Source organism: Filicampus tigris, chromosome 1 (assembly GCF_054856515.1).
Source record: "Filicampus tigris isolate MCC_2025a chromosome 1, RoL_Ftig_1.0, whole genome shotgun sequence".
In the NCBI taxonomy this organism is placed as follows: Eukaryota; Metazoa; Chordata; class Actinopteri; order Syngnathiformes; family Syngnathidae; genus Filicampus; species Filicampus tigris.
The window spans coordinates 10,724,876-10,751,981 of NC_141217.1; the positions used below are offsets into that span (position 1 = coordinate 10,724,876).

The 27,106-nt window shown below is 41.4% G+C and overlaps 2 protein-coding genes across 4 annotated transcripts; both read right to left on the reverse strand.

Moving 5' to 3' along the window:
- Positions 1-178: 178 nt before the first annotated feature.
- ttc34 (tetratricopeptide repeat domain 34) lies at positions 179-13,638 on the reverse strand. Of its 3 annotated transcripts, none has more exons than XM_086051897.1 (9): positions 13,613-13,638; positions 9,526-9,614; positions 6,545-8,250; positions 4,937-5,162; positions 4,271-4,463; positions 4,027-4,193; positions 2,790-3,063; positions 2,460-2,674; positions 179-819 (listed from the first exon to the last, which is right to left on the reverse strand). In XM_086051897.1, the coding sequence occupies exons 2-9, from the start codon at positions 9,547-9,549 to the stop codon at positions 274-276; spliced, it is 3,351 nt and encodes a 1,116-aa protein (XP_085908023.1). In that variant the 5' UTR covers positions 9,550-9,614; positions 13,613-13,638; the 3' UTR covers positions 179-273. The 3 variants fall into 3 exon arrangements, with proteins under 3 accessions (XP_085908023.1, XP_085908013.1, XP_085908029.1); XM_086051887.1 differs by lacking the exon at positions 13,613-13,638 and adding an exon at positions 9,876-9,892; XM_086051903.1 differs by lacking the exon at positions 13,613-13,638 and having other exon boundaries at positions 4,274-4,463; positions 9,526-9,860.
- On the reverse strand, positions 10,108-26,850 carry LOC147152733 (tumor necrosis factor receptor superfamily member 1A). The gene is made up of 9 exons (XM_086051926.1): positions 26,647-26,850; positions 22,395-22,491; positions 22,192-22,320; positions 21,970-22,098; positions 21,793-21,841; positions 20,026-20,240; positions 18,137-18,174; positions 15,927-16,035; positions 10,108-13,955 (listed from the first exon to the last, which is right to left on the reverse strand). Exons 1-9 carry the CDS (start codon positions 26,686-26,688, stop codon positions 13,621-13,623), a joined length of 1,143 nt encoding a protein of 380 aa, XP_085908052.1. The 5' UTR covers positions 26,689-26,850; the 3' UTR covers positions 10,108-13,620.
- Positions 26,851-27,106: the final 256 nt, after the last annotated feature.

The following is a 27,106-nucleotide window of genomic DNA, read 5'->3' on the forward strand; positions in this document are numbered from 1 at the left end:
GCCTCACCTGCATGAGATAACAGCGGGCTAGAAATGCGAGGCAGAAGCAGGGGTGTCAGATTGATGTGATGCATCACAGTCATACCAGAACTTCTAATCTTTTCATTGGCCAAAAGCTCGGGTAGGGAGGAGTAATTCATTGGTTTAGTATATGTACTTAAAAAATATGTACAGTATATATATACAGCATCATTTATTCCACATGATTTTGCGGACCCCGAACCACTGTCCTAAAAGATACTGGACTGGATAAGCAATTGTTTTGTGGACTCACTAGTTGACATTACAGGGGCTAGCAACTTCTCGTTTGACCTTTGCCTTCAGTCGGCGCAGTTCTGCATTGTTGCCGTCCACGACAAGACCGCACTCGATCAAGGCCCAAGCTTTGCTGAGCTGCTGCTCGCCATAGTGCTGCAGCGCACCTCTCAAAAAGCACTCGGCAACACGCAGCCTCCCCAGACCTTCGTCCACACATTGGATGGTCCGCTCCCTGTGAAGCTCAAGGGCCCTGCTGTAGTCCTCCAGAGCAGGTCCTTCTCTGGAGCACAGCACCAAGCTGCGGCCGCGACAGCACAAATCTTCTGCCCGGACTTGGGGATCGTCAGAGCAGCTGGCGTCAGAACAGCCGTGCTTCTGAATGACTCCATCCAGGTCTGCTATGGTCCGCTCGTGGAAGCCGAGTCGCGCCAGGCAGGATGCACGCTGGCGAAGATACTGGAGTCTGTGTTTGTCTGCTGCTCGTACCGCCAGCGTCAGGAGAGGAAGGGCCCGATGCCAGCTTCCGTCTGAAGACACCTCGCTGGCATCCTGTGCCGCTGCCTGCCAAAGGAATAAGATAAACGGACCGGACACAACATCATGACCACTTTCAAAGAAAAATAACGCTGTGTGAATGCTATGACAGTGTTCCCCGGCTATAATACGGTTCACATACCGTGGCTCCGCTAGTTCGCAGATTAATTGTGTGGAACATACCTACAAAATGACCACCTTATCACAGATATCTCTTCTACGTTGTGGATATCTGCAGTTAATAGCAATTGTTTATAAGGAGTTTTTACAGTATACCTACTTACTGTAATCCCCTTGCATGTGGGAAAGAAGCGCCACAGTCACTGATACACCTTTCACCCATTCATCAAACGCGTGGCGAACAGTAAAGCATATACGCAACGAGCACAAGTACTCAGGAGCTGCTGTCGGCCACTGCTCACGCTCAATCACTCACACACAGACTCCCCAATGTCACAGGCCCCAGGCCCCATCTCCTATCTAACAGACAGACACGACAATATTTATAGTATTTTTCAAAATATTTTTATGCTTACAATTGTTTTTTGTGCTAAAACCTACATTATTTCGAAGGTGTGTTGTATTTAAATGTGTTTAGGAGGGGTAAAATGATCAGAGCTGGGCATCGCCTACTTCTCATCTGCATATTTAATCGCCTCATGTGGTCGCAGACGGTCGGAGTCAGCTAAAAGGCGTCGAGAACGGAATTTATCGGTACTATATCACACGCAGGTGCCGCACTCCTGACACGCAGCCGAGTAAGGAAAAAATTTTAAAGTGTTGTACCTTGCGGTCCCACAGACGCAATGACATGTGCCCCATATTGTTTTGATTTCCCATATCACCACGTTGTGTGTGTGTGTGTGTGTGTGTGTGTGTGTGTGGGTGTGTGCGTGCGTGCGAGACCACGTGGTCGATTAAATATGCAGGACGGAATGCGGTGGCGGTTAGACGATGCCCAGCTCTGAAAATTACACTGACATTTTTTTTTTTAAATGGTCTGTTTATGTCACTTATGTTGCAACTTGCACCTGGGTGTGGAATGTCTCCCAACGATAAAGGGGGCTGACTGTCAATTAATATGACATTCATTATTGAGGTTGCAATATTACATAATATTTAATGTCCTATTTCGTACTCTTTCTAGTAAAAAAAACAAATTGTTTGGAACAGCTCTCAGTACAATGCAGTACAGTCGCACATTAGAGCACAGATCTATAAATCTAGTCTAGATCTATCATGCAACTGAACAATGTGCTAACCCCTCTGAACTGTGCAAAAAATGCCCAAAAAATTGTTTTTTTTTTTATTAATTTTTTTGCTATTCTTCTTATATTATTTCTATCTTATTGATCGTTAATTAAAATAGGTGCGGGTAGCTTAGTGAAATACTGTACGGTAATTACCTAATTATTTAAGTGGAAAAGGTTGAAACAGTTACCTCGGAGTCCAGTAATTTTTCTTATGCGGTACTTTAGCAAAAATTGTACCTTGAGGGGCAGAAATAGATTTCCATTGCCCCTACAAGGAACATCAGTTTAATCTTTTGACTAATACAAATAAGTCTTTTTATAATTTAGTCTATTTCCTAAGTGTGGATGAGTGGCCAGCACTACTGAAAATCCTAAAAGTAATTTGCTGATTACGGATGAATAGAAATGGCGCACCTTTGCTATCTCTTTCCTCTGACTGGGTGGGATCAGAGCCAACAAGAAGTCCAGACATGAAGGTTCTTTCTCAGCGAGCTTGCAGAGTCTGCGAGCTGCGCTGCGATAGTTGTGCTGCCAAGCGTCCATTACACCTGCCCTGGCCTGGACCGCAGCACCTCTTGGCTCATGACTGAACACCTGGCTCAAGTGGGCCCCTGCCGCCTCCAATTCACCTGAAAGCAGATGGACCATAACAGCAAGTATATGAGTATCAGTGCAAACCCAAGCAGAACATTTCAAGTGAAGCCACGCTGTGTATTCAATTAGCGAAGATTGGCTGAGTAACACCTTTGGCTAAAAGTATGTCAACGCAGAGGAGATGCCATCTGGGGGCTGCACGGTCAGCCCTTATCAGAGCAGAACCGATTACGGAAGCCTCCCTGAGCCGATCCTCGTGACAGGGGACAGCATTGGCGACCAGGACGTCTGACAGGCTGCTCCTGCAGAACTCATGCAGCCAATCACAGACCAGCTTGCGCGCCCTGTCCTTGAGTGACAAAAGGTCTTTGGTGACCTCCTCAGAGTTTATCCGCAGTGCCGCCAGGATGTCATGAGTGCATTCCTGCAGTAGGAAGAAAGGGTGGAGTTATTTTGCTAGGATGCAACCTTCAATTTTAGGGGGCAAAAGCAATATGAAAATGGAGATGTGGCTCGATAAATTAGAAAATCATTGAAAACTATTTCTAATTTCTAATTAGTAGTTTCAGTAGTTCAATTTAAAAAGTCATGCATGTATTGTGTACAGTAGCTCAGGCCTGGGCAAAGTACGGCCTCGCGGGCATATCTGGCCCGCCCACAGTAGACTGGCCCTCACATTGACCATAAAGTCAAAGTATAATGGAAAGTATGCTGTGTTTTTAGAGTTGTTGTGCTTTCATTTGATGTTCACAGGTGGAAGCTAGTACAAGCAAGCGCTACGACTTGTGTCTACAGTCTTGCCAACTTAGCAACACTTTCACGATAATTTGCGACTTTTGCCACCCCTCCAGCAATGCCTGCCTCGTCGTGCGCACACCATGGGCTCAACAAAACCTGCGTAAGTACACTTTTTGTAAAAAATTCTGGAACAACATGCCAGTGTGCACCTTGTTTGCTGTTTCTAATACCCACAATTGGTTTTTCTCAAGAAATTAGAATCCATTTTATACTGCTTTTCCTCATAAGTAACGAGTTAGGTGGAGCCAAAATGAAAATCAGGAAGCAATTGGCTTTCTCACAAGCATTTTCCTATGTGTTAAATGAATCTCTATAATACAGTATATGAGTTTCATTTTTTTCATTAAACTATTGAAATAAATTACTATCGTTACTATTATCATCATTATACTATCAATTTACTATCATTTTCTAATTAATTAAGATGCACCTGTATTTTGGGATGAAAAGAAAAGGTTTGGTATCCTTGGCAATTGCACCTATGAATGCGAGAATCTATTCATGCTTTTACAGACCTGTAGAAGTGACGGTGGAAGAGAAAAGAGGTGTGTCCCATTGTCTATACTGTATAGTGATGTCTGAGTTGTACCTTTTGTTGGTTCAGCAGGAGGTATGTGAAGCCTCTTCCACAGAGTGCTTGAACATGTTTGGGGTGCTCCTTGAGAATGGCACTGAAATCAAAGATGGCTGTCTTTCTTTGGCCGAGCAGAGCATAGCACCTTCCTCTCTCCAGCAAGGAGTCTGACGCCTCGCCACCTGGGAATGTCCAAATTACTTGTTTCCTGCTCAGACCACCAGCATGCTTTTTTTTTCGCCCTTTTTTTTTTTTTTACCACCGATGATGATGGCGACGGAGAGGTAGGCCACAGCCTCCCTGATGGCGCTTTCGTCTGTCGTGCACTCCAAGATGCGTTTGGCGGCAGAGTGGCAACGCGCCTGCAGCAGCGCCCGGTCTTTCTGCTTCGCCACCGCCAACAAGGGGCGCAAGCAACTGGTGTCCCCACATTGAATGAGCTTTTTCAGCAGCTGCAAAATTGAAGGAAAATTAAATAAAACCCTCTTTCAATGGAAATTACAAGAAAATATAAGTATTGTGAATATGACTGACTATACGAATATAGAATTTGTTAGCAATGACTTGCTTTGTCACAAGGCAAACCAACAGGGAACATCAGTTCAGCTAAAATCACAGTTGTCCCCTGTGAATACCAAGCAATACCATGAATAGCGAAAAACGAACAAGTACCGTATATGGTGGGTGGCTTGTTGTTTTTTAAAGCCTTTAACAGAATAGCTGTTCTTTTGCTTTATTTCTGTGACAAAGGCCTACAAATAAAAGTAATCCATTAATAGGGGTCACATTAGAACAAGCCAGTCTTTTGCAACAATGAAAAAAAATACCTAAGAGCAGAGGGCTTTGTCTAGACTGCTGCCCCGTGACACCAATAAGTACATGTAGCACACAAATGACAAAAGGGGAAACTTTCAAGCTTCTCGACCTGATTGGTGTCATAAAGGAACCCCCTGTGCAGCTGCAGCAGTGCGAGTCGGACTAGGACAGGTGCCTGAGGACCGGTAGGCCCGATGGAAAGCAGCAGCAAGCGATATGCCTCCTCCACTCGTCCCAGCTGATACAAGGTGTCTGCTGCTAAGATCTGAGGCCCATCTGCGCCTGGTTGGAGACCCATGAGCAGCACAGCAAGAGAGTGAACACCAGCAGGAGACCTGATGTCAGAGGGGGATGAAGGTCCACAATGGAAAGCCATGTGAGGCTGGATATCAACGACACAAAATTATGCTCAAACATCTTGTAAAAAACCATGATGCAATTAACAGTGGTTCAAAGTAACAAAGTACAAATATTTCATTACTGTACTTGAATCCATTTTTCATGTATCTGTCTATATATAACAAAGAATTTCATAATACAGTAAATAAGATAGATACATAAATGTTTTGCACATATAATAAAATAGAATAAAAAATAACTCATCCTAATAAATAAATAAACATCATAGCATTCATTTGTCAGCCAACTTATTATATTCACTCCCTATATTTGCAAACAGATATCTGGCCTTTCTACTTCTTACTGCAACAAAAATCACTCATTTCTTTTTTCAATCGCCATGGATGGCAACACGAAGTAAAAAAGACGTAAATAGAAAGAGGTCAGAAGAAGCAAGATAATCCCCATCCAGCCTGTCTAAAAACTGGAATTTATCTTTTTTTTTTTTAAGATAGGTAAGATATATTTTTCAAGTTGTAATTAGCTAATACAGTAATAGCATTTTGTGTTAGCACTGTAGCTCACAATGTTAGCAAAGCTATGGTGGGAATGTTGTTAGATAACATTTAAGCCTGAGCCTACCCAATGCTAGCTGTCTTTTTCTTCTTAATTCAAGCATGAAGCGAGGAAACTATTTTGTGTGCAGATAACCCTGGAAATAAAAAGCATGGGCCAGCATGGTTTTGTTGTGTGTTCATGCTGGTGTCACCAGCTGAGCAGAGCAACAGTAGCATCCTGGTCTTGCTGGTGTCACGAGCAAAACCAGCAACAAAACCCAACAAAATCAGCCTGTATTTGAACTTCTGAACCTTGAGTCACTGAGCAACCAACTCTACCAACTGAACCACAGTCACCCAGCAAACTCAACGTGCTGTTATTGCCCTGCTGGTAGCTGATGACACCAGCTGGTCAGCAGCCATCACCAACTTCTGGCAAGGGCCCCAGCAACATGCTGGCTCTGCTGGGCGGCTGTGACTCAATTCATAGAGCAGTTTGGCCAGTGATTGAAGGTTTAATTGGCTGTTTGGATCTTGGCCGTTTTGTTTTGCTGCTGGTCTTACTGGCGACACCAGCGAGAGCAGCACGAAACACAATAAAACCATGCTGGTCTGATGTTTATTTTAATTTTATCAAATATTCTTTTTTTTGTGTTATCAAACTGACAGGAAAATAAAAACGTGTTTTGTATTTAGGTGTCTTTTAGAGTCTATAGCATTTTACTTTGTAGTACAGAGTGTGAGTACTTTTGCCCCTCTGGTCGTTTATCATTAAACTGATGGAGAGTGTAACTTTTGAATGGACGTAAGACCCATAATACCCTGCTTTGTGCTCGTCTGACTTTGATGTAACATGCAGCTGACCCTCCTGTTGGGGTTGCTTCGAGTTGTCACATGGGGCCGAATGACGCCCTCCGGCCCCCTCCAGCATGACCCGGCCCTGCTCCAGAAGAACAGTCAAGAGCAGACCCCGGAGGTTCCACGGCACCAGACAGCGAACGGTCAACGCCGTCTCCTGCGGGTGCAGCCTGCTGGCTGTCACATAGTCGAGTGCGGTGAGATAGTTGAAGCCACCAGTCATGCGCAGAAGCCCCCTGCCACAGAGCGCCCGCACACAACTGGGCGGGTGCGGGACGTTGTGTTCGATCACCGTCTGGAAGTCCTCTAGAGCCCCCTTGTGGTCATCTGTGAGAAGTCGCGCATAGCCACAGAGAACTTGCACAGTGTTCTGATAGCTATGCTGATCTTTGGCAGAAGCCAGCTGGCTGCAGATAGAGAGGGCCTCCTTATGCTCTCCTCTGAGAAGGAGACATTCCGCCAGTCGCACCCGCAGCTCTCGTCCTCCGCCGTCAGCGTCCAAATGGCAAAGGGTCCGTAATTGAGCGATCGCAGGGTCCAGCAGTTCCACTCCCTCTGGGGACCTCAAGTCTGCTCGGACGAGGACCGCTTCCCGGAAAGCAGACAGACCCATTTCAGCCTGCTGGCGAAGATGGTTGCGAGCAGCCACTCCCGTGCCAAGATCAGTGAAGAGCTTTTGGAAGTGTATTCGGGCGCAAGCGGGGTGCGCGTCGAAGGCTTGGCCCAGATCCACGCAGGCCTCTGCAACCCGGCCTCCCGCCGAGAGGAGGGCGGCTGCTCGTCCAGTTAAGATCCTCGCTCGCCTCTCAGGTGTGTCGTGCACCATCGGAAATATAGCTGAATACACATCTGCGCTGTCACCGAAGCGGCCCGTGAAAAACAAATGTGCCGCCTGGAGCTCCAGCACATGCCTGTCACCTGGTGAAAGCTCCAACAAGAATTCCAGCAGAGGAGAAGCAGCCTCAGCATTCAACTGTTGACTTTCCTTTTTGGTGACTTCACATTTGCTGTCCAGCATCAAAGGCGGATGCCAGTGATGCATTTGCTCTGTAAAGGCCTTTACTATATGAGGTATTTGAGAAGCTTGTCTGCTCTTTACCAGTGTGACAGTTTCACATTTGTTGCTCTTGTAGGAGTTGAGGTAAAGCTTCAGACCCTTTGCTCGGCGGGGCTTAAACAACAAGCAGGCCAAGGCGCGGGTTATCGTCAGCGCCACAAAACAAATATCATCTGGATTTGGCTTTTGTTTCCCCTCAAGCAGAGCAGTACAGCGATCGTAAATCTCCTCACAGCCTTGCCCACCACTCTGAAGGAGGGACTCCATTTTGAAAATGGTGGCTGACAGATTATTTGGGCAGAGCGTGGACAGAAAGACAGCGACCAAACCTTTACTGAGACCTTCGGGAGGTTGGATCTCCTGGTGATGGTCGAGCCAACTTTCTAGAATTGAGATGACCCCCTGGAGGTGGGACAACTCCATTTTGCGCATGTGGGACACGGTTGTTGCTGCGTGAGTACTGAAAGCTGACATGTAGAGGGAGGTAGCCCGCACTAGTTCGCCAGCCTCGAGAATCTTGTCTGCATCCTCACACAGAACTGAAACCTTAACACCAGGTCTCACCAGGGTAGTCATGATTACTGATTCGCTCACATTCGGCACATGCGTCACCTGCCAACACAAAAGATGTCATATGTTTTACTTGTAGAAAACATGTCTTGTTATGGGAGGATAAATATCACTAATAATACCACACAATATGTAAAAGAACAATGGTGCTGGTTCATTGTTTTGGAACCTCTGCTACTTGTGAAATACTGTAGCTGTAAGCACTTTGAGTCATCTTATTCACAATACTAAAATATTCAATATATGAGAATATCATTATGGGATGCGTGGTATCGTATTCCGATACTTTTCGCACCTATACCAACTAGTGGGCCTGCTGGGAACATATTCTTGAAAAAATGTGTTTGGTTTGATTTCTCTTTAACTAATGTTCATGAGTTGTGCCGATGAAACTGTGTTGCAAGTAACTCCATGCATCTTTGTGTGAGTAGTATTTTTTTTGTTTCTTCATTGTTTTTCAGTACTTTGATTGTGTAAATAATCATGGCTTGCAGTTCACTGCAGCAGCAATTCATACAATTAAACTCAGCCATCTTAAAAAAGGTTAAAAGAATGCAAGCTATCTTTTAAAATAAGAATGAAAATGTAAAAAAAATAATAATAAAAAAAGAAAACCTTTAACATTACAAGATATTAAACACAATTTTCACACTAATACTATTGAATACTCAGTTGATTTTTTTTGTCTTGAAATACTGTGTGTTTAACTGCAAGCATATGTTGATCAACAGCATGATTGTATTTAATTTCACAAATAAGGAGAACTTTCCATGTTCCCTTAGTAGCAACGTTTGGACATTCCTTAAGTAGACTAATGCAGTGATTCTCAAACTTGTATCACCTCAGAAAAACAATATAGCTCTTCAATATATAATCATGTCCAACAATAAAATACAACAACATATAATAAGGCCCAAATATTCAAAAACAATGCAGAGGTAAACATTAACACTGCGCTGAAATATTTTTAAAAAATTAAATTAAATTAAATTAAATAATACAACTTCATGATTAAATGAAAAGCCATTGCACTTTAATGTTAAATAAAAAGGTCAGTTAAAACTTTGAAAATACTTATTTACTTAAAAGTTAAATACAAGTGAACTGTGCTTAAAAAATGAAAAGTAAAATATGCACTGGATAGAAATAAAAGTTTAAATAGACTGTCTTCATTGTAATGTTTACATAATGCTATTTCATATTTTAAATGTTGTAAATTGTATTTAATGCAGTGATTCTTTCTCGTACCGCACTTTGACTAATGAGCCAAGGGATGTGTAATTTCCATGGCATCGTGGGAATTTTTGTACCACCTACCTGTATTTCTTCCCCGTGCAACATTCGCTTTCCATGTCCAAGAGCAGGCCGACCAGAACTTGCAGAAAACCAGACTTATTCAATGTCTTCTAAAATAACAACAACAGCACAAAACCAGAATAAATAGAGCCGGTGTGAGTGCATGTCTTATGCAGGCCGCCCGGGGAAAGCACGACGTGGGCCTCATTTGCGGTAATTCAATAGCGCTCCCCTCTGCGTTGCCAAGACAACCCAACATGGCCGTTGAAAAACAAAAGCTACAAATGTTAGCACAGACAAAAACAAAGACATTCAAAATACAGTCAAACGCCTCCCATATTTGTTTCCCTCTCCTTCTTTTCGAGACTTACCAGCGCGTGAGCTGTAGTCCTCGTGAGCGCTCGGCAGGTTGCCATGGTAACTGCACGACAACTTTGCCTGTTAACTAAATTCACAGCACCTTGATGGCACTCTGAGTGAAATGTTCTCAAACAACCTGGTAAAATGTCAATTAATACACCAAACGCCATTTGCACACAAAGAGAATCATTTAGAATCACATCAAGTGAAATCATATTTTAATGCATATGCTATGTTGGAAAATGTCAGCAGGTCACTCACTTAGGATGTAAGCTCAATTATTAGGTGACGTTAGAGGTTGACTTGGAATAATTCAACATTTTGTTAACATACAACACTTTTTTATTTAGTTCAAAAATTGTATTGAATTGCACAGTTAACTACTAAAAAACGCCCCCCTCAGAAATAATGAATAATAATAATGCGTATGCATTAAAACGTAAACCTATTATTTAAGTTATTATCCTTCAAACGGCTTTAGCATCATTGCTACTTGCAAATGTGCATGATCAATAGATGACACGACTGATTGCTGCTTTCTTCTAGTTGCTGCCATCTAGTTTAAGCGGCAAAACTGCTAATGTTTACATAGGCAGGTTGTGCAAACCGCTTGCATTTTCATGCTTTCCACTTCATTACTTGGGTGCTACTTGATCAAATGATTCAACGGGCTTATTGTATTGCCTTGTTTTTGATGACGTACCGTGCACAATGGCTTCCTCCACGTCACTCTGGAGATACTGCCACACAAGCAATGGGAAAGAATGCCAAAATAGCTTCGGAGGATTATGCCAAGCCATGGCATCGCCCATCAGCAGTGCATTTAGCTGCACGTTCGGTCATTGATATGATTACTTTCTGTTTACTGCTTTTTCTTTCATTTATTGACTGTTTACTTCAACTCGCAAACCAAAGTTTGAAGGAAAGTCTGGACTCTGATTGCTGCCATGTCTAGTTCAGTAAATATGCTCATAGCTCGCAGCTGGTCAACTAATATCACAATTCGCAATCATATAATGACCCAGCCCTACTTCTATTGCCCTTATGCCTTTCGGAATGGATGCGTTTTTTTTTTTTAAACAAACGAGGCAGTGTGGATGGAAAGTTTTTTCTACACGGAGAGGGGTTTTTAAAAACCCGGCTACATGTAGACAAGGTAGAGTCGCCATTAATCTACCATGCATAGAATGTGGGAGGAAAGCAGAGTACCCGGAGAAAATCCATGCAGGCATAGGGAGATCATGCAAACTTCACACAGGAAGGCCAGAGCCCAGATTTAAACACATGACTTCTGAACTGTGAGGACAGTGAGATTTGTGCTACCAGCCGCCCACCAAGCCACCTTAAATCCCCAAAAATACACATTTACAAATTCCATTTGGGACAATAAATTATTGTGATCCATTTGTTCCAGCTCTGCAAAAAGCGGAAATCACACACACACACAAAAACAGCAATTCATACTAAAACCACAAATGATTCTGAGTTCATTGGAAAGCCCAAAACCTTTCCCGTCAGTACCTGTGCAGACGCAAAACAATCTCAAAATGTGATACACAGATACCGCAAAAGGAAACCAACAGTTTCGGTGGCATATGGCTTCTGTTGAAAATAAATACATAAAAAATAAGAACAGCCTACTTTGCCTTGACAGCCCTGGTTTGCCACAAACAGAAAATCATACATGCTGTGGGGATTTCACTTTTCTTGTTTTGTAAGGGTGCAGCGCCAGAATCAGAAGCGATGATTGTGACAGCTGAGCAGTTCATGTACAAAGGTCAAAATTATTAATAAATACAATATTCATTTTGATAACTTGACACAGTGAGGGAAAAAAAATCTGCTCAATCAATTTCCCCCCCCCCCCTTTTATTAACTTCTTTAGGCAATTGCTCGAGAAGAAGAAAAAAAAAAATCACATTTATGCTAGCGTGCTAGCTCTGGCTCGAGTTCTTTGCAATCAAAACAGCATGTTACAATTACTTTGCAAAAACTGTGAACTATTAATGCATATTGTGAACTAAAACTGCGAAATTAACAACTGAAAGGCACACATTTGTATCTAAAACAAGATAGTGGCCCTCGAGGACCGTACTTTGACACCTGTGCTATGTGGAGGAGGACAAATGCTGTAGACCAAATGCGGAATAATTCCCGGTGATGGATGCCAATCAAGGTTTTTGGCAGAATGAGCTTTATGATGGGAGTTCAAAGCTCTACACATCCAGTAACCCCATTGGAAGGTTGAGGTTCCTGTGTTTACCGTTTGGAATTTCATCAGCACCGGAGGTGTTCCAGAGGGTTATTGAGCAGATGTTAGAAAGTCTCGAAGGTGTTGTAAACATCATTGATCATTTGCTAGTGTGGGGAGACTCTCTGGAAGAGCACGGTCACAGACTAAAGTTATTGTTGAAGAGAGCAAGGGAGAATGATTTGAAATGTAACAAAAACACATTTGTAATCAGGACAACAGGGATCAAATTCATCGGACACACAACTCAGAGCCGATAGAGTGAGACGTGATGAGGAAAAAGTGAGAGCGGTCACACAAATTCCAGCCCCACGGAACAAACAGGAGCTGCAAAGATTTATGTGGATGATCCAACACCTTGCATAGTTCATACCAAATATGTCAGATGTTAGTGCTCAATTAAGAAATCTGCTTGAAGGTGAAATAGGGTAGCGCTGGGAGGGAACACCAAAAAGGAGTTTAGCTAGCAGCTGGTCACCAACTCTGAAAATAATGTGAATAAACCTGTGACTGCAGGTATCTGGAAAATTGAAAAATAGCTCCTTGACGTCTTGGTAGAGAAAGCATTTTTAAGAAACCATAAGCTCCCTTGAGGCTTCGACCATCCATTATCTAAACCGCTTATCCTAACAAGGGTCGCGGGTGTGCTGGAGCCTATCCCAGCTGTCTACGGGCAGTAGGCTGGGTACAGACCGAATTGGTTGCCAGCCAATCGCAGGGCACACACAGAAAAACAACCATTCACACTCACAATCATACCTATGGACAATTTTGAGTGTTCAATTAACCAACCATGCATGTTGTTGAAATGTGGGAGGAAACCGGAGTACCCGGAGAAAACCCATGCAAGCACGGGGAGAACATGCAAACTCCTCACAGGAAGACTGAGGCCAGTTTCGAACCCACGACTTCTGCACTTTGAGGCGGACGTGCTAACCAGTCGATCACCGTATATACTGTTATATATACTTATGAATACGTATACACTTGAGTGCATGAACAAATATATACTTCACATTGTTGAGGATGACATACCCTGACCTTCAAACACATTTTACAATTGTACTATGAAACAAACATTTCAATAAAGGTTAAAAAAAAAATCCATCTATCTATCCATTATCTATACCGCTTATCCTCACAAGGGTGGTTAAAAAAAATAAATAAATAAAAAGATATTTTATGCTGAAAGAAAAAGAAGACAATGGTTCTTAATCTCTCATGAAAGAAATAGAATAAACTTGCAATATTGCAATATCAGGTGGCTGTGCATATTGTCATATAATTGTGCATATCGTCGCTGTCACGACGAAAAACACTTATCTCCATTTTTTTCATTTTCTTATTTTTACCTGAATCATGTTTCTGCGTTACAGACATCACATGAAAGTGAAAATTTTAAAAAAGTTTCCAAAATTGGAGATAAGTGTTTTTCACAGGACAGCGACGATATGCAAGTCTTGAGCAAATGCAGTCTGTCCTGTTATATTGCCTGACCTGAAGTCTCAGCAGGCTGTGAAATTATCCTCTGGCCGAGCCCTCCGCTGAAGTCCCTCCAGCTTCTCACGAAGCATCTGAGCGCAGCCTGACAAATCCATGTCATGCAAGGCGGAGAAGATGTCTTCTACGCTGGATGAAGAGCGCTTGCTCCACAGACACAGCATCTGGTACTGCTTCTCCAGCAGGCCAAAGCCGGCTTCCAGCTCTACGCGCTCCAGCTGGTGGTCCGTCACCGAGAGCATTCTCAAGAACTCCTTCCACCGACGCGGGGGGACCTCGTTAATGATAGCGTACAGGACGGTGGGTGGCCAGCACCTGATTGGCTCCTCTTGTTCACCAACTTGGGAGAAGACAAGCAATGGTAAATGGATAAAATGACAATGTTGGGAATGTGTAGCTTTACACCTTTGGTCAGTAGAACCTCTAAAATAAAAAGGGCAAAAACAAAATTGGCGTTAAGAATAAATAAATCTCAAAAGTCCAAGTGTGTTTTGTGTTTTTTTTGTGTGTGTTTTTTTTTTAAGCAATAAAAGTAGTAATGACAAAGTTGGAAGCATCTAGGTGCTTCGCATCATAGAAGGAATGGGTGATTAAGTGATTTTAAGTTCTCTGCACAGGTTGATTTTTTTCGCAACTTTCATAGTCAAACCATGACCTCACTGACATGTAGCCCTTGCACTGAAAACATGGTTGCGAACGGAACGAGGTAGTTTACAAAAAGCACAATCACTGTTGTTCCAAGTGTAGCAGATATGAGCAATTTTAAAATCGGCTGATTTTGGGCAGATTTTTGGTTGTTTTTTTTCCCCACACTAACACATTACAACATATAAACATTACCCCCTGCCCCCAAAAAATCAGTCGAGTGTTGCTGATTTTTCTCTGTTGTAAAGATATTTAACCCGTAAAAACAGTCAAATGTTCTGCTTGTAATTCATATCTTTATTTTTGTACGTGTTAAGGATCCAAATAAAATAAGTTATTTTATTCATACATACATATTTACATTATTTTAATGAATCAGCCAATTTATGTTACTGGGATTTTATTCTGCTAAATAGCCTATCGGAATCTGTCTCAAATCGGGCCCTATTGCCAAATTTGTGTTTGTTCTTGTCCGACATGTCTATCAACTATTTTACGAAAAGTGACGACGAAATGTTATTCCCAATATGAAACAGGCGGCATAAGCACAATCATTTTCACATTGCTTTGAAGCCCCAAGAAAGAGCAGAGTTGATGGCCAACAACATGCATGGGCCCATTATTTATTGACATATTGCATACTTTTGATCACATGTATGGAATCATTTGTGCGGAATAGCTGGAAAATATCTACCCACCCAGGGGTGTAGCGAGCTAGAGCCTATCCCTGCTTACTTTTGGCAAAAAGCGGGCTGTCAGTCAATCACAGGGCATGATTCATACCTGACGCACATTGACACACTGAAAGGGAACTGAATCAATGCTGCCTGCCGGGTGAGCAAACCACACCATCAGTGACTGTCTAAAAATATTCATACCATTAATTACGTCAGCACTTGACAGAGTCATACATCCAGCATCCATAGTAACACGGCAAGATCACATGACTATCAAATTTGAATGACAAAAAATATTTTTTTGCTAATCTGTACCCACAGTTTAGTAATCTGTACCCACAGTTTAGTAATCTCTACCAACAGATTAGTAATCTGTACCCACAGTTCAGCAAACCGCTTGCGTTCCGTCGTACACACAGCCGTATATCTGTCAATGTAAATTCAATTCGGAAGTATATTGTTTCTAGAGCGTAGTGCAATGCTTTGTGAATCACATTTAGAGCAGTCATGGCATGGTTTATTTTCACTTTCATCCTCTTATATCAAATGGAAATACTATTGCTTGAGTTCTAATGTGTTGCTTAGGCAGTTTTATCAGATGCGAACGGCTACAATTAGCCAACGTGTTTATGTTCACTTTTCGTGCGTCAAATTCATTCACAACCTTTTTCGCTCGCCACAAGCAATCACGCTATTGTCATTATAGGGTGGCGGAATGCAAGCGGATTGGTAAACTGTGGGTACAGATTAGTAAACTGTGGGTACAGATTAGTAAACTGTGGGTACAGATTACTAAACTGTGGGTACAGATTAGTAAACTGTGGGAACAGATTACTAAACTGTGGGTACAGTTTATTAATCTGTGGGTACAGATTACTAAACTGTGGGTACAGATTAGCAAAAAAATATTTTTTCTCATACCCTGGCACCAGACGGGCTCCGTACAAAACACCTTATGATGTATCATTATTGTAATGCACACCCCTTACCTTTGTGTTGGGAGTCTGTCAGTAAAGCTTCTATGTGGTCGACAGGGGCTGGTATTTTTGAAGACTCACAGGGTGTCATCATGGGGGTTTCCTCACACACATTAACTGCCTTGATGACGAGTGAAAAAAAAAAAAAAGGAATCACTGTAACAATATCGTCTCTTAACCTTGAAAGCTATGTGTCAGGCATTCACATCACTGAGTTTCCAGATGAAAATATAGTACCGTATACAGTATTGATCTAGTAAAGTTTAAAATTGAATTGTTTTACAGAATGTTGTAAACAAATTCCCTGCACGGTATTTAATAAATCCACCTTGCCTGCTCTCTCCATAATATTCCTTTTGGTTTCTGTTTACAACATTCTGTAAGACACTTCAATTCATCTGAGGAGCTGTTTCTTTTTCTCTGAGCTGCTGTTTTGTCAGTAACGGAGTTGAGGCGGCCTCATCAACTCACTCTTTTTAATGCCTGCACGTTACTAATTTTGTCTATAAAATGAGGTCCAAGAAATGCTTCATGGGGGCTAGTAAGTGAATCTTAAAATCACGGGCTTCCTAGTCATAAACATTTAAGTTTGTTACATGTACATAATACAATCAGTTCATAACATATTTGAATAAATTGGTCTAGATTAGGCGGCACGGTGGTCGACTGGTTAGCACGTCCGCCTCGCAGTTCAGAGGTCGTGGGTTCGATCCCGGCTCTGGCCTCCCTGTGTGGAGTTTGCATGTTCTCCCCGTGCATGCGTGGGTTTTCTCCGGGCACTCCGGTTTCCTCCCACATTCCAAAAACATGCATGGTAAGTTGATTGGATACTCTAAATTGCCCCTAGGTGTGATTGTGAGTGCGAATGTTTGTCTCTGTGTGCCCTGCGATTGGCTGGCAACCAGTTCAGGGTGTCCCCCGCCTACTGCCCAAAGACAGCTGGGATAGGCTCCAGCACGCCCCGCGACCCTTGTGAGGAGAAGCGGTACAGATAATGGATGGATGGATGGTCTAGATTAAAACATGGAAAACAGTCTTAACAAAATATTGATTCTGAACAGACATTTCTGCCTTGACTTAACATTGAAGTGTATTCAGCAAATACAGCTTAAAAACCTCATAAGCACCCTTTAAAGCTGAGTACAAGACAAATGTGTCTGGAAAGTAGGACAATCTGCATTAAATAAAACATGTATATGGATGAACATAAAGGTAGGAAATGTGACTTCTTTAATAAGGCAGAATCAGTACAATGTGCTGATGGGTGTGATGGAAATATGAGAACTTTAAAGAGAAACATAATGAGTAAAAGAGTGGTGTTTGATACAAGAAATATTTTATGGGGCAAGGGGCTATTACTATCATTATTTAAAGAGAAAGTCAACCCAAACATTTTCTTTACAAGAATATTATGTTCTATGCAGACCCACCAGTCTAAACACGGCAGTCTGATTAATATTGCGTTTGTGGAATATGAGTTACGCAGCAAAATCCACCCGTTTTAGCCATCTAGTGGGGTGACCATTTTGTCACGTGCTGCCGACTGAAAATGACATCATAGTTGCTCAGGGTTTAAGTAACAACCAATCACGACTCACCTGTTTTCTGAAGCCCAATCATGACTCACCTGTTTTCCGAAGATGAGCCATGATTGGGTGTTACCTGAGCCCTGAGCCCTGTCATTTTCAGTTGACGGAAAGTGACAAAACAGCTGAAAAGTGCAGGTAGTGTAAATTGCACTTGAAGAACTTGAACTTGCCACGTGAAGGCCGAATTTTATCAACAAGCCAACGAATTACACTCAATTAGTGTGGCAGAATGGCACATGGCATCGCTAAACACATTAATCCCTACATACACAACAACTTAGCCAAATATTATTATAACATGTTTATCAGATGAAGCTAATGACACTATTTGCTCACACCAATCTGTGCTAATAACACAGCTCTGCTTGCCTTTTGGCTTTGAAATGAAATAAAGTGTATCTTTTGTTTATGGTCACCTGGTTGTTTAACTTAACACATGAGTAGGAAGGCACCCCAGCAGAGCCAAATATTAATAATAAGCTACCGGTAATCATTTTCCACATTATGTCTACTTAAATAGTCATTAGTTCATTTATTTCATTGACATTTAATAATAATAATATTAATGATAAATCAGATCTATCTCAACTAGTATCTCAACAGGACACAAGAGCCATGATAGCAAGAACGTACCAGTCTGGTTGGGCGGCTGGCTGGCTGACCGTGAGCCTCTGCAGAGAACAAAATGGATATTATCTGTAAGATTCCTGACAAAACCCAAAAGAGTGAAAGTAACAAAACAAGCCAGTTCAATTTTAGTCTTCTTTATTTAATGTCCTGCACATCATTTTCTTTCATGCACACACACATAAACTGTCTGTCCCACCACATAAGCAGCTTTGGCTCTTTTTACGCAAGTAAAAATGTCTTGAGTCCATCCCTTAAAGGGACAATGTGTAGAATGTTTTGATTTTTTAATGATCATTCATTTTAAAAACCCACTATTCATTTCAACAATATGCAAAAAATGTTTTTTCTTGCACTTCAGATGAAGAAACTGTTGGTAGGCTTGCGACGTGTGGTCTCTCGGAGGCACCATAGTGCGTGTGCTTCAAAATGCTGGCCCTTCCATCTAAGGTCGTTGCATTCTATTAGTTGACCACTAGATGGCACTGATGGCACTACACATTGTCCTTTTAAACATATCTTGTGGTAAGTACAGAACTGGGCATTTTACTAAAAATTGGCCGTCGGTTATTCGTCATACGTCTGCAGCGTGGGTACCCTTCCGTCGACCGTCGTCCGCCTTTTTTCGATAGGTCGGTCTGCCTCTAATTCTAAACAGCCGTCCGTCGGCGAGTCCGACAAAACTTTCTCTCCCTCTCTCGACTAAACTCACCTCTTCTCACTCACTAAATATAGCAAATGGTGCAAGATCTTTTTGTAGGTGTGCTGGTTCATCGTCTGGCCGGCACTGAAAAGTAAAACTCATAGTGTGGGTTTGGATAGATTTTGTGACACCGGTACTTGACCTTTTCTGGCACACCTCAGAAATAATGCAGGTGCGTCCATTTTTTTATGGGGGCAGTATACATTTAAAAAAATAGGCTGAAAGGACCATATTACATTCTTCACCTATTATTTATTAAAGGAAAGCTTCATTAATTTTAGGTGGGGCTTGTTGGATAGTTATTAATAAGTTTAGCATGGAAAAGTGCGTAAGAGCTGAAATACTCCACTTTCGTGAAAAATGTCACTTTCACGGCAACATTTTCATCACACATCCATGTATCCAACGAAACCTAATATGTGTGGATACTCACTTGCTGGACAAGAGACAGACATTAGACAATGAGTACACAAACAAAAGTTATGCCATAATGCAGGGGTTCCCAACCACCGGGCCGCGGCCAACGTTTACACATGACGGTTAACTAGTGACGTGTTTGATATCCCTTTAACAGTGTATGAGTCAGAGCTGGGCATTTTACTAAAAATTCCCAGTCCGTTTATCGCCTTCTGCCTGGAACCGGGGGGTACCCTTCTGCTGTCTGTCTATCCGCCTTTTTATCCGGCCAGAACATACAATAGTAATCGCCTATAGGCCGGTCCGCCTATCATTTTAAACGGGTTTCCATTCCATGTTTCTATCCAGCAACTTCGACCAACTATCATTAGCAAACCCAAGGCCCCAAGTGATATCTGAAACGAAAGACTCACAGTGACATGGAAACCTCTCCGCGACCGGCGTGTCATGGAAGCCTCACCACTAAATGCATCTCCTTTTAGGACCCAGAAACTGTCAAAAAACCTTGTCCACGGCCAAAGGGAAACGGAAGCCATTGAAGCCTCACCGCGAAACTAGACGATTACATAGATAAAAATGGGTTTCCGATTATGCTTAGTCCGTTTATTTTTTTACGTTTCCCGTGTTTCGCCTACAAAATGGGCGCCGGTCATAGGCGGATGGACGGACATAGGTGGAATGCCCAGCTCTGGTATGAGTCATGTATGCAAAAAAAAATTTTTTTTTAAAAAGGAGTACAACAACAATGGATTTGACTACAAATGAACTTACTTACCATTGAATACCTCAGTAAGGTTCACAGCCTTCTTGTTGATTCTCCAGTTGAGCGAATAGCGCAAGAAGAAGCCCAAGCAGATGCAGAGCGGCAGAAGCCAAAGGAGCATCACAACCGGAATGACGACTATCCACTGACCCAAATGTTCTGCTGCTGTGGTATTAGTTGCAGTTGCACATTTTGTCTTGCATTCTGCATCTTTCAAACACTGTTCCCTGAAAAACAACATAAACACAGGCAAAATTTCTGTAATAATAATAATAATAATAATAGATTTTATTTATATTGAGCTCTTCTAGACACTCAAAGTCGCTTCACAGAGGTACAATACAACAGAAAACAACAAAATCAGACAACCATAAAAAAAAAAAACTCATAAGAAGAACATTTAAAAAAAATAGATGTCCTACATGGGGGAGGGACAGGAGGTTGGAGTCTGTAGAGCAGAGGGAACAAGATGGAACATGGCGGTGGAGCAGATCTGTGAGGTATGAGGGTGCCAGACTGTGGAGAGCTTTGAAATTGTAATGAAGGATTTTTAACTGAATGCATTGAGGGACAAGGAGCCAATGGAGCTTGTGAAGGACAGGGCTGATGTGTTCAATTGAGTGGGTGTGGGGGAGGAGTTGGGCGGCAGAGTTTTGAATGTATTGCAGTTTATTGAGGGGTTTTAAGGGCACTACTGCGGTAGTCAATTCTGGATGAAATGAAGGCATGAACAAGTGTTTCAGCAGCGGAGAAGGTGAGAGGTGGGCGGAGTCAAGCTATGTTTTTCGAGGTGGAAAGAAGCAGTCCGGGTTACTTGCTAGATGTGTGGTTCAAATGAAAGTGTGGGGTCAAGAAGAATGCCAGGATTATGGATGAGTGAGGATGGAGTTTTATTTTGTCAAGCGGAGTCACGAAATAAAATCATCTGGATCCAGATACAATTTTTAAGTGTGTAGTCTACTTAAAATATATATATGATTCAGATCATTTTATTTCGTGCAACCTCTTGATGAAATAAAATTGAGTAAATTCAACATTTTTTTTTTTTAGTGTAGCTGGAGAAAGTTATGTTTCATCCAGGCTTTGATGTCAGTTTAATGGCGGAATGGATATTGGAATTTATGCATATGGTGTATATGTAGAACTGAATTTCATCATCACTGAAAAAAATGCTGTGCATCATTTACTCAATCTTGCTTCGTCAAGTGGTTGCACGAAATAAAATCATCTGAATCCGGATAGATTATTTAAGCAGCCTATACATCTACTTTAACACTATCTAGACACAGATGATTTAGTTTGTCCATGTATACCGTACTTGACAAAATACAGTTGAGTAAACCATTCACCATTGTTTTATGTTAATTTGTTGGCTTTATTTGTTTATATATTTTTTAAATTTATATCTCATATATAATCTTTATATCTATATTTATGAATACTCTGCCTTTTATTGTATTTAGTTATCGTCTGCTGTTTGTAAAGTGCTTTGTTACAGCTCTAGCTGTTATGAAATGCGCTATATAAATAAAATTGTATTGTATTGTATTGTATTGTATTTTGTTTTACAAATACAGGCCATTAAAAGGCGCCACCATCAAATAAACTACCATTTTGCACTGCAGTTGAGTAATGGAAACACTTTCATGCCACTGTTCGAAGAAATATGGTAGCTAACCACAATGTAAACAAACTGTACTAAACACCTTTCATTATGATTATGCATCATTTTCCCAATGACTGTCCAACACCATACTTAACAACAATTACGGTACTCACTTGAGGCTTGCCTCACATTTCTGTTGGTCATAAAGGCTCTTCTCAGAACCTATAAATAAATAAACAAACAAACAAAATGTTTTTTTTTTTTTTTTTTTAAATATGGAAATAATACTTTTGTAAGAAATAATGTGAATACAGTGACTCCCAGTACCGCTCCTGGCTTAACTTTGTTACCTTTACATGCTTCACACGGGCATGGAAAGCAGTTCAGGCTTTCTTGGGTACCTGCATTGTAGTATCTCTCCTTGCACTCACAAACAATGTCACTGTTAAAGAAGCATGACTTTCTTTTCACTTCATTAACTGAGGAGAAATCAGAAAGGTTCTCAGTTAATTGCTTCTGTCTCATGCTTAAGATTTTTGTATTTTTAGAGTGTATAGACAAATGGCACTTACGACCACACATGTTTCTACACCTCAGGCATTTGTCTCGGCTATTGGATATTGCTGTGAAAGTTCCATTGACACATTTTTTACATCTATACTTTGCAGACGGATCATCACAGTTTCCCTCTTTATAATAACCTGGAGGAAGTCGAGATACTTCAGTAAATCCAATCCAACTAATAATAGAAAGAAATCTAAATTGATTAACTTGCCAGGTGGACACTCTTCATAACAGGAAGGAATGGAATGTTCCAGCAGCTCAGGGTTAAAGAGTCCTCGTATACAAGGCAAGACCATTATTAGGAAAACCTGAAGACAGACAAAGATGCAATGATGAAACACCAACAAATTCAATTAAACGATAAAATACTACACCGCATTTCACCACAGCTGACCCATTATTTTGTTTCCAAATATCATTATGGGCACAAAAATCTAAGCCACTGACTGACATAATGGTTGATAACACTGAGGAGCAATTTGAATGCTGATTAAAACTGAAATTGCCATGCTGATTCCGGTATTGCAGTCATTTTTTTTTTTTCTGAGAGCACATCAAGTTTGTTCTCTGATTACGATTGGACTTATCTACAGCTTCTGCACGTGGCAACTTGTTTGTGCAGTCACAATTGAGACAATGCGGTGAGAGGTGTGTGCAGCTCCCACTAACTCAGTACTATCAATATCTGCAAACAAAAAGATAGCATAGTAGGAATTAATAGGATTAGTGCTGGCTTTTCTCTTAACCTTGTAACCATGGGCATACTCTTGTAAGTTCTGTTTCGTTTTATGTTGCTTTGTCTTTAGTTTTCAAAGCTTGTAATTATTCCAGCTTAGTGTTTTATTTACAAACATACACATTTATTTCATGTTCTTTTAATGAAATAGGGATCTTTTAGCTCAAAAACTTGGCGCGCTAGAGAAAACCTGAGATCAGTTTTGTCATTTTGCTCTAGGCGCGCGCTGGCTCTCTCTCCCTATCTCTCTCTCTCTCTAGCTCTCTCTCTCTCTCTCTCTCTCTCTCTCTCTCTCTCTCTGTGTTAGTTGCTGCCCAGCTGGAGTGAGGGGCGTTCCCTTCAGGTGCGCACCTGTGGCTTATCATAATCAGCTAGGTTTAAAAGGACACTGTTCACCACCACATCTTGTCGGATTATTGACCTTGCTCGTTTCACAGCCCAAGCTCTGTTTTCTAGCCCCCTCGTTCTCGTACCTTGTTCTCGATTTTTCTGGTTAGGTTTTGTAGTATAAAGTTTTGTTCCTCGTCACTTTGACTGAGCGCTTTGTGTTTCGTATTATTGGAGTTTTTGCAATTTCGTTTTGTTTTTCTCTTGTCAATTCTTCCTTGCCTTGTGCGAGCGTTTTGTGTTTCCTATTTGATGTTTTCTGGCCTTGTTTTCGCCAGCGTCCTTTGTTCATACTCATTTTTGTATTTTGTAATTAAATATTTTTCTATTCAATGATTTTGTCTTGTACTGCGTTTTTGGAATCCACATTTTTTCCTGTCCGCTTTTGTCGGACCTGACAGGTTTTAAATTCCGCACCCAAAAATTACTTTAAAACAACTGTCAGACCAAACTTAACAAAAATGTGTTCCCCAGTGCAATCTATCTGGGTTAGGACTGACCAGATGCAAAAATTACAGTGTAGCATGGTCTTGAGTGAATTTCAGCTATTTGAACCAGGTCCAGTCGAGTTTCTCAAATGGGGCTGCATGTAGGCTACCGCTCAAATATTTAGGCCCTGAATAGGGTTGCCACCTCACCCCTGAAAAAAGGGGACGCCATGGCCCCCACAGGCAGGGATGGAAGAACAGTGTTACATTTTTATTTGTGTGTCAATATTCTGTCATCGTCACAAAACCTACAAAACTTTGTGTCTTGCTCTCCTTTTGGCAGGTGTGGAAAAGAAGGCGCAAACCTTCAGCACAATATTTTCCACAACTACAGGAATGGTCAAGAGCCTGCCTTCACTGTTTTGTGCACAATGTGAAGTTTCCTTGGAGATCTCTCTGTTTCTTCAAGGTGGTGAACACAAATTGTGAATTGCATAATTCACATTTGTATTGTCTGCATTAGACACTGTGATGGCTCTAAATAGTCCATAAGTGTGATTGTGTGTGTGTGTGTATGTTTATTTGTCTCTGTGTGCCTTGCGATTGGCTGGCAACCAGTTCAGGGTGTACCCCGCCTACTGCCCGAAGACAGCAGGGATTGGCTCCGGCACGCCCGCGACCCTTGTGAGGAGAAGCGCATCGGATAACGGATGAATGGATAATAAGAGAAGCAAATCATTATCTCACAGTGAGACTGTCACATACACGTATCCAAGCACCCCACAATCCACAGCCATCTTCATTGAAGGATAATTGGACTGTTATTAACCTACTGTTTCAAATTATTACTACTATTACTATTACTACCTACTAATTTTGAAACATGCTTATTAGTTATTAGCTATTATCGATGAAAATGATAATGATATCTTAATAATAACCCTTGCTGCTAGGGTACTTATGCCATTATTATGACGACCGAATTGGAGGTTGCTGTTTCGATCCAACAGCAACTGATTGCTACAAGATTGGAGGCTGACCACATCCTCGGAGGCGCTGCTATGGCGATTTCTACATTGACCATTGGGCCCCTGCTCACTTCATTGATGTCATCTTCCTGCAGCACTTCATTTGATTAACTTACACATCACTGTGTAGTACTATAATGTGTGTTCAATATTGCCCACTCGGCATCCATTGCAGCCTGATCATCCTGGAAGGGGGATTCCCCCATCTGTGGTCCCTTCTCAAGGTTTCTCACTTTTCCCCAGATGCGTTTTTTTGAGTTTTTCCTTGCCCTCCTGGGGGTTAAGATCAGGGGATGTCGTGTATATGATCTGGTGCATATGTGAAGCCCTTTGAGACTTTCCTTTGATTAAGGGCTATATAAATAAATTTGACTTGACTTGACTTGAATTATCAAACTTGTAAAGGGTTGAGTACATTATTACGTTATTGCACAGTATTAGCCTTAGCCTTTTTTTTTGTTTTTTTTGTTTTAGAAGAAGTGAATTATAATGGTTGTGTTATAGTCTACTTTGGGGTCATTTATGTATGTATGTATGCATTTATATACTTTTGATCTCCAATATTTTGGGCTAACACTTACAACAACCATCATATTGTCACCAGATGCAGATTAGACCTAGGAGTCAAAATTCACAGAAACTGCATTCCTGTAAGAAACCTCTTAAAGATCCGGGTGCACACATTGAAAACTTTTCTGTAGCCCTCTAGAACCCCGTTTACAATGCATAACTGTCATTAAAATGTGATTAGGTCGGTGGTAGACAGCAGATTAATCACTAAATACAATTCAGAATGTGTCGTCTGCCGTTTGAATCTCGCGCCCCCTCATCTTCGGCTTTTTCCGGAGATGTGACGTCACAGTAGCCGGATGATTCAGTGACTACTAATAAGGCACATTTGAGTAATGCTTGGGGATTCCATATACCTAACGGTCGGAGTGAACCAGCGCACAAGCCTGTAGTAGGGTGAGTTGAAACTTTGAAAAGAGGTATTTATAAAATCATTGTTTGGAAATAGTTGAACCCATAAATGTTGGTGTGGCTCCAAAAGGGCCAAAAGAGAACCCGGATTGGTGATGAAGGAGGTGACAATGACACAGGATGACACCATCTGTGCAAGTGAAGTACAGGCAGATAACAGTAATGTTAGGGCTTCTGATTCACTGGTTGGAACAAACACAAGTAAGGTGTTAATTAACTTATTTATTTATTTATTGTAGGGCTGTCAAAACTAAAGCATTAACTATGGAGATTAATTTAAATTTCATAACGCACAAAAAAAGAACTCAGTTAACTCAGTATTATTTACTTCCTGTAGCAGCTGACCTCAGCTCCCTGTGCAGCCAAACTTAGAGGAGAGTCACTGTCGCAAAGGTGGACTTTAAATAGTTGCTTGACGGCTCATTGGAGAAATCCAAAGCCAATTTCAAATACCATATTAGTTGCACATCTTTGGTGTATTGTTCAACTGTTGAATTTTACTGGAAAAGAATCGTATTCAAGCATCAAAGAAAGCTATTAGAACAGTCTTTGAATCGAAATATACTTTTATTTTTTTTCCACATTTCCACAAGATTTTACTCAAGTAAATAATGGTCCCAAGCCTCGTAAGAAATTGTAGTTGAAAAATACGATTAACCGTGATTAATTATGGAAAATTTTGCTATTAATTCGTTTAAAAAGTTTTATCGTTTGACAGCAGTAATTTATGTATTAAATATCTATTATCAATACTATATTATATTACATATTTATTGATTCATTTAATGATCTGCTATTACCCACCGCCTATTTTACCTGGCAACAGTCGAACAAGGGAACTATCAGCATTTTTTTTCCCCCACTAGACTACAACATCCAAAAAGTCGGACTTTAAACACTCACCAAATCCATGTTGGAAGAGCAGACCTTGAGGCAAGAAAACATCAACTTACAATGAGTTGCAGCTGGTCATCTGACAGGTTTACCACACAGCATGGCATCATCATTATCATCATCACCAGGAGCGGACGCAGCTATCAAGATGAGTCTTTCAAATCATCTGCCATCATTTTCTGTAAAGCCCGATCAAATAGGAAGAAGCATAGTGTGTATCTGTGCGTCGGGGGTGTTTTATGTGGTCTTCACAAAAGCGCTGCGTGACACAGGAAATGCAGTGACATTACATTACACCTCTGCATTGATGGAGGCGACTGCATGTTGTCAGCGTCACAACTTTCACTTCATGATCGTTCCATCAATTTCTGCAAATCTCCAGTCGTGCAAGTAAGTCATCACTGTAAATATTATTCAGAGGTGTCTTGAGATAAATTTAAATTTAAATAAAGATAAAGTTAAAGTTAAA

Excerpts from the sequence above, each read along its gene's own strand:
- ttc34 (XM_086051897.1), bottom strand. The coding sequence starts at position 9,549 with ATGTTGCACGGGGAAGAAATACAG. Across the intron at positions 4,194-4,270 it reads CGTCGCCATCATCATCGGTG|GTGGCGAGGCGTCAGACTCC; the intron begins GTAAAAAAAAAA and ends GGACATTCCCAG. Across the intron at positions 3,064-4,026 it reads TCCTGCTGAACCAACAAAAG|GAATGCACTCATGACATCCT; the intron begins GTACAACTCAGA and ends TTCCTACTGCAG.
- LOC147152733 (XM_086051926.1), bottom strand. The coding sequence starts at position 26,688 with ATGTTTTCTTGCCTCAAGGTCTGCTCTTCCAACATGGATTTG. Across the intron at positions 22,099-22,191 it reads GTGTAGAAACATGTGTGGTC|TTAATGAAGTGAAAAGAAAG; the intron begins GTAAGTGCCATT and ends ATTTCTCCTCAG. Across the intron at positions 16,036-18,136 it reads CCAGCCGCCCAACCAGACTG|GCAGTTAATGTGTGTGAGGA; the intron begins GTACGTTCTTGC and ends CTCGTCATCAAG.